This window comes from Nicotiana sylvestris, chromosome 5 (genome assembly GCF_000393655.2).
Source record: "Nicotiana sylvestris chromosome 5, ASM39365v2, whole genome shotgun sequence".
In the NCBI taxonomy this organism is placed as follows: domain Eukaryota; kingdom Viridiplantae; phylum Streptophyta; class Magnoliopsida; order Solanales; family Solanaceae; genus Nicotiana; species Nicotiana sylvestris.
Genome location: NC_091061.1, coordinates 181,455,063 through 181,462,241, shown reverse-complemented (window position 1 = coordinate 181,462,241; position 7,179 = coordinate 181,455,063). Strand labels below are relative to the sequence as shown.

Below are 7,179 nucleotides of genomic sequence, written 5' to 3'. Positions count from 1 at the left end.
TTCTTAAGTTAAAGAATATGGAGGGCATTTTTGTAAATATTTAAATTTCTTAAAAATTATGCAATGCATTTTAATTTTTTAATACACCACACCAAACAATGCATAAAAAATAATCTTTGTATAACTAATGTTGCATTACTCACCCATGCATTACTAACCACTGCATTACTAATGCACCTTATTTAGTATTATTCTTATACGCCCTACCAAACGACCCCTTAGTTTCATGGAAGAAATTAAAAAATAGCCACATTTATGAGTGATAATTAAAAAATAGCCATAATAATCGAAATTTAGTCACTTTTTATGTAAAGATAAATCTGAACGAAAACACTGTTCAAAATCCGAAAAATATTCCAGCATAATATACTAATACTGGAGTTCCAGTATAATATACTGGAGTTCCAATATAATATACCGATCCAACATAATATGCTGAAAGTTCATACACAGGTGTTCCAATCTCCAGTATATTATGTTGGAACTTTTTGTGTGTTGGAGTTCCAGCATAATATGTTGGAAGTTCATACACAGGTACACCGATCTTCAATATATTATGCTGGAACTTTTTGTGTTTCATCAAAATAATGGCTATTTTTTAATAACTTTGCAAACGCTAGCTATTTTTCAATTACCAGTTCGAAAACTCGCTAGCCCGTACTATTTTTACTAGTTTCGTGGATTAGCACAATATCATCTTCGAATGGGACACACCACGAAGATGATTTTGTTGACATCATCTATGCATACATTACAGAGGATTCAGTATAAATTGACTAATTTTATGTTAGATTATATATTAACCTACTGAAGTCCTCATCCTTTATTAGATCTAGACACCGATAATATGAGAAACTCATACAGACAGAATTAAAATTATCATCCATTCTACATATTTTAAATGCATATATATTGAGTGTTTGACAAGTCAATAATAATGTTCAAGTGACTCATATGTCTATCTAGTAAACTATACTCCAAATTGAATTTCTTGTCCAAAATAACCTTAGATCAACAATTTCAAATGAAAAATGACACTCTATAGCCGTTGTAAAAGTAATAATCGAAAAAATATATAAAATTTGTATATTTTTTATATATATATACATTCTGTATGTTATATACAAAAATTATACAAGTTATATACACTTTTTGACTACCGAATATAAATAATTTTAGCACGAGCAAAAAGTAATAACACCCTAATCTCACAAGCAAAGAAGCAAATCCTTCCAACATTAATAATGTAAACCATATATTACGCCACATACAATGAAACAAAACACCATATCTTTACTTTTATTACAAGTCTTCAAATATTACACATAAAGAAACAACTAACCCTACATACACCAACATCACATTTTCTCATTTTTTCTTCATTAATCAACGAGGCGGATCTAGGACGAATTCCATAAACATAATTCAACTATATATAAATACGAAAAAACACGAAAATATATACTCGTATTAATAATAAGATCACGCTCGTTCTGAAAAAACGAACCTCACATTTTTTTGAAAGAAGTAAGCTTCTTAACTTTCTCCCAAGGCTTATCCCAAACAACAGCCAAATATTTATGAACAGAACCGCCGTCCTTGGCGTTGATAACAAGTCGATAATTTGTGCCGGCAACGACTTGAGTTTCTCCTTTCGCGATATTTTGAAATTCCAACTTTGTCCCTTCCGCTTTATTGTGCTCATTCACCGCAAACTGCCCGATCGCCACCACATCAGGGGCATTTACGTCTGTTAAAGGCTTCCAACTACCTGGTGCGCCGCCCAACGCGGTGGAGATTTGGAAGAAAAATGAAGAAATTAACAAAATTGAGAGAGTCACGGAGAAAATAGAGGTCAATTTGATGGTCATTTTTTCTTTTTCTTTTTATTTTTGTATTGTGAGGATTTTGAGAATGAAAATACTGAGGAAAATGGTTATTTTTAAAAGTTGTTAAAGAGTTTAATGGGTGCCTTATTTAAAGGAATTAGGTGGTAGGTATGTGGGGAACCGACAGTTGTCATGTGACTTAATTTCTAAGATTTGCGGTTTCACTTTTACGAAAGTTTTAAATTCCATCGCCGAGAAGTTTCAGGTTCGAGTTTCGAGTATGAAAAAATCTTTGGAAAGGAGCATTTTTTTTCGAATAAGGTCTTACGCGGCGCGAATTCAAATATATTTTGCGAGTATCAGACATCGGATAGGAAACCAAAAATAAAAAGTTTTAAATTCGTGTTATGGGCAAGGGTCGGGGCTAGGTGTACGGAAGAGGTTCGGCCGGATCGTGTGTATGTTAAGTTAAATTTTTCTTTTATATATAAATTAGATATTGAATTTCCTTAACTTATTCATATATTTACTTTCCTACTTTTATCAATGGTTACGGGAATTGCGACTCTCAAAAGTCGCCACAAATAACATTTAGTAACGGTAGTACTTGGAGCGACCTTAAAATCGCTACTAACTGTTTTTAGTGGGGACTGTTGGAGCTTTTGTGGCAATATATATCGCCACAAAAAGGCCGAGTACTTATATATAAAAGATTTGAATATATTCAGCATTGTCAAATTAAAATAATGCAATTGAAATATATGTTGTCTCGTTTAAAAGTTGAACAAGATAAAATGTCCACATATACTTTGAAGACGATTTATGAGATTCTTCAAAAAAGAAAAAGAAAAACCCATAACTAATATTGCCAAAAAATAAGCAATACGAAATGAAACATTAAATTTGAGCTATTTCATTCTTTAAATAATGGGTATTAGATGCTTATAACACTTAATTGTTACGCAAACTTAAAAAAGAAATGAGTTTTCTAACATTGTCCTTACAATTTTCAAAAACAACCGCTATATCCTCATCGGCGAAATCTTCGTCCGTGGTGGAAATAAGCAATCGATAAGTAATGCCAGTAGCAACTACTTGAAATTTTCCCTTCAACACTTTCTTAAGCTTCAAGTCAGAACCTTCTGTTTTATCGTTGTACGCTTTTATTGCAAAATTTGCAATGTCTATCACTTTAGGATCCTTTAGATCTTTTATGGGTTGCCAATCATCAACTGACGGGGACGGAGCTAGAGTATTCGGTACGCGAGCCGAAACATAGGAGAAGGTGGAAGCAACTACTACAATTGAGAGAGTCACAAAAAGAAAAGAATTGAATTTGAAAGCCATTTTTCTTTTAAGAAGAATTTGCTAATGGAGTGCTTAACACTAATGGTGATCGATAGACTTATATATAGGAGAATTTGTATACTTTAGAGGTAATTAGATTATGTTTTCTAGATGATTCGAAATAAATTAGCTACCTAATTAGTCTAGGAAAAAATGATTTGTTTTAAGTAGTGATTTAAAATAATTATAATTTTACTACTTAAGGAAGATTTGCTGCAATCCTAATAAATATTTTTCTATTTCATTTGAATTGACATTATTGCATGAATCCGAATTAACAATATTGCCATATTTTTTAATTATAAAAATCCACCAAGGTTTATTTTTTCTTTTCAAAATATGGAAAAATAAGAAATGAACAAATGAAGTAGAGAATTTAATCTAACCTCACTAGGGTAGTAGGTCGTAGATGGAGAAAAATAATACTTAATCATCTCTTACCTTGGCTTTACGTTTATTTGCACTCAATATTTACATCTAAGTTCTAACTATAATAATGCTTATGCGTATATTTATACACACTCTCTAAGTAAAAAGTAAAAACATATATTTAAAAAATCAAAGATATAATCACGGTGTAGGGAATATAGCGTGGTCATGGGGATGACAATGGGGCGGTACGGGTTTAAACACATGCGGGACGGGGCAAGGTAGGTCGAAATAAAAAAATTAAAAACTATGTGGGTTTAGAAACTTCATTAAATAAGAAACTCAATTTTTCGCCTTAACAAGATGAAATTAATTTTACGTAATATATTAAAGTAAAATAAAGTTTCATATTATTTGAACCAAATGCTTGCACGTCATATTATTTTGATAGTGCAATATCTAACACATAATTCTCAATTACATAAAATTTTATTTTATTGATCATAGTGTTACCTCTTATTTTGCTCAAATTCACGCGATTAACAGAAAGAAATATATCTACTAATTGATCTTAACACGTTTTTTATATTTTCAATGTTAGCTTGAATATGATAAAAATAACATATATTCTATTATCAAATATAAAAAGTTAAAAAATAAAGAGTTATTATCATATCAAAATGTTTTGTTAAGTAACTTTTATTAGATATGTGCAAGATTTAATTCTCGTAAGTATCTTATCTTCTTTCTTTTCTTAGTTGAAGCCTCCCGTAATCTATAAAATTAATAAAAAGTATGAGTAGATATCATAAATATATAAAAAACTAGTAAATTTGTCCGCGCTTCGTGCGGCCATATAAAGCTTAGATGATAGACGTATTTCTAATATCATATATAAAAATTATTCCTTTCTATGCTAAGATTCTTTTCAATTTTCATATTCGGATAGATTAAAGTTCATGTTTTTATTCATTTTATTATTATAACTTATTTTTCTAATTTTTTTTAAGTGTTTAGACTTCTAGAGATTTTTGATTTTTTGTATAGCATCTAATCTTTTCTATTTATGTAAAAGTAATAACAACGGTAACAACGAATGAAACGAAAAGGAGATAAAATAGAATCCAACTATTCCAATCCATGGAATCACTTGTATAGTTATATATATGGTCTTGCGCAATTTTTTTCCTTTGATTTTTCCTTTTCTTTACCTATTTCATATTTTTTCCTTTTTTCTTATTCCTTGTGTACTATCTACCCATGCATATTTTAAAAAAAATAAAAAATTACAAATTTTCTTACTTCTTCTTCCCGATAATAAAGAAAGGTAACTTAAAAGTAGGAATGGCAGGCGGGGCGCGGTCTGGGTGCGGGGCGGGTTCTGTCTGAATTCGCAAAATTTAAACCCACCCCGCCCCGCCCTGCATAGGATTTAAACTCGCATTCACCCGCCCCGCACTCCACCCGCGTTCACCCGCCCCGCCCCGCCCGCACCCGCATTTTGTTTTCCTAATAAAATTTCTTTCTTTTTTAGAAAGCTAGACTTAAATTTGATTTTTTACTACAGCCTTTTAAAATTAAATCCCCACCAGCGCCCCGCCCCGCATATTTTTTAATTTTAAAATTAAACCCGCCCCGCCCCGCAACCGCAAAATCTCAAACCCGCACCGCCCCGCTAACGTTCAAACCTGCACCCGTACCGCCCCATTGCCATCCCTACTTAAAAGACTCAAGACATAATTATAAAAGGAGGTAACCAGAGATTCAAAGCATAGTAGAGGTATGTACCCAAAGATAGTCAAAGCATTATTAGGATGATTTTTTCAAATCAATTTAAAATGAAAAGAGAGAAAATGGCAAAAATAAGAAGGTAAATGAGGCATCTTAGTCTTAAAAGTGTCTCACCTCACATCACTCTAGATCATAATAATATATGAATATCCCAAATTCTCAACAGGGATATAATCTTTTTCATAAGCAAATAATCTAAAGTCATCAGAAAAAATAAGAAAATAAAAAAAGAACTAAATCCCATTGGGACTTTAACTTTAAACTAAAGATACTCCAGCGTGAGATTGAGCAAAAAAACCTCAATGAAATATCTTAAGCGATTTTTAATAGGAAATTCTATAACATTGTGATAGAACATAAAGGGTCGAATTTGATGGTGTTTTTTTTTTTTTTTTGAATTCTAATTTCCAAAAGAACTTCCTAAATAAATACATAACATTCAAATATATTATACATCAGTTATTATAATATTATTGTAACAGATATAAATTGCTTAAAGAATATCATGAGAAAAAAAAAATAATTAGTCACATCTTGGATCACTTCATTAGAAATGGACACCAAAAAATGTAACAAAAACACCTTACGTATCCGAAATTTACATATCGGCAACACATATAAGATAGTTACAAACAAACAAACAAACACCAAAAAAGGAGGGCAAAAAAGAGAAAAAAATCAGCAATTCAATATTCAAACAAATCAGAGTTTCTGAGATCATAACCGAAACTCTGATGGTAAGCAACCTCCACTTCCAACCAAGAGGTTGTGAGTTCGAGTCTCCCCAAGAGCAAGGTGGGAAGTTCTTGGAGGGAAGGATGCCGGGGTCTATTTGGAAACAGCCTCTCTACCCCAGGGTAGGGGTAAGGTCTGCGTACGCACTACCCTCCCCAGACCCCACTAAGTGGGATTATACTGGGTTATTGTTGTTGTTGTTGTTGTTGTTGTTGAGATCATAACCGAGTTAAGTTGGTAAGAAAAAATCAACTCAATTCTAAATAAATAAACTGGAAAAGAAAAGAATTATGAAGGACAAACTGAAAAAATGAATTAGGAGAGAAAATTAAAGAAACTTATTACCGTGCATGAATAAAGAATGGTATGGGAAAGGAGAGGCTTTTGCTTTAATAAAAAAAGAAAAGAAAAAACGTGAGTTATTTTAGACGTGGGAGGGGAAGAGGCCTTTTGCTTTTACTAATACAGTTAAGACAAATTAATCACATTAATTATAGCTAGGGCAAGGAGATAAGAGTAACTAAAATATTTAGAAACTTTTGAATTTTTTAAAATAAGATAAAGGGAAACATAAGGGGGGAAAAACCAAAAAAATAAGAAAAAAGATAAATGAGTTTCTTGGTCAAGAGATGTGCCAAGTCAATATTTTTTCCCCCACCTTTATATATATATATAGATTCCAGCCAAAAGATTAAAAAATAAATAAACTAAAAAAATGAAAGAAAAAAAAGTTAAGCGATGCGGTGCGAGGCAGGATGATGCGGGTATGGATGCGGAGCGGGTGAATGCGGGTGCATTTGCTTTGCAAAGCGGGACGAGTTAAAATTACGCGGGTTAAGAGAAAACCCGCCCCGCACCCGTACTGCTTGCCATCTCTAAGCATGGAAATAAATTGTAGTTTAGGGCCCTACTCCACATTCTTAAAGTAAAATACTAAATATTCATTACTCAGAGAATCTAAAATGTGATCACGGTAATACAAAATATAGCAATACTTGGAAATAGATTAGTATTTTAATTGTTTTTCAACATCCATCCACCTTTAAATTTGAGGACGATCAAAACTGAAATTTTAAGAAAGAAATATTTTTTAAAAGATATCAGCACA

The 7,179-nt window shown here is 32.0% G+C and overlaps 1 protein-coding gene across 1 annotated transcript; it reads right to left on the bottom strand.

Annotated features, from left to right (window-relative positions):
- Positions 1–2,780: 2,780 nt before the first annotated feature.
- Positions 2,781–3,176, bottom strand: LOC104214758 (cysteine proteinase inhibitor 5-like). The gene has a single exon (XM_009764470.2). It carries the CDS (start codon positions 3,174–3,176, stop codon positions 2,781–2,783), a length of 396 nt encoding a protein of 131 aa, XP_009762772.1.
- Between the last annotated feature and the right edge of the window lie 4,003 nt (positions 3,177–7,179).

What these genes read in the sequence shown, in the direction of transcription:
- LOC104214758 (XM_009764470.2), bottom strand. Translation starts at nt 3,176, where the DNA reads ATGGCTTTCAAATTCAATTCTTTTCTTTTTGTGACTCTCTCAATTGTA.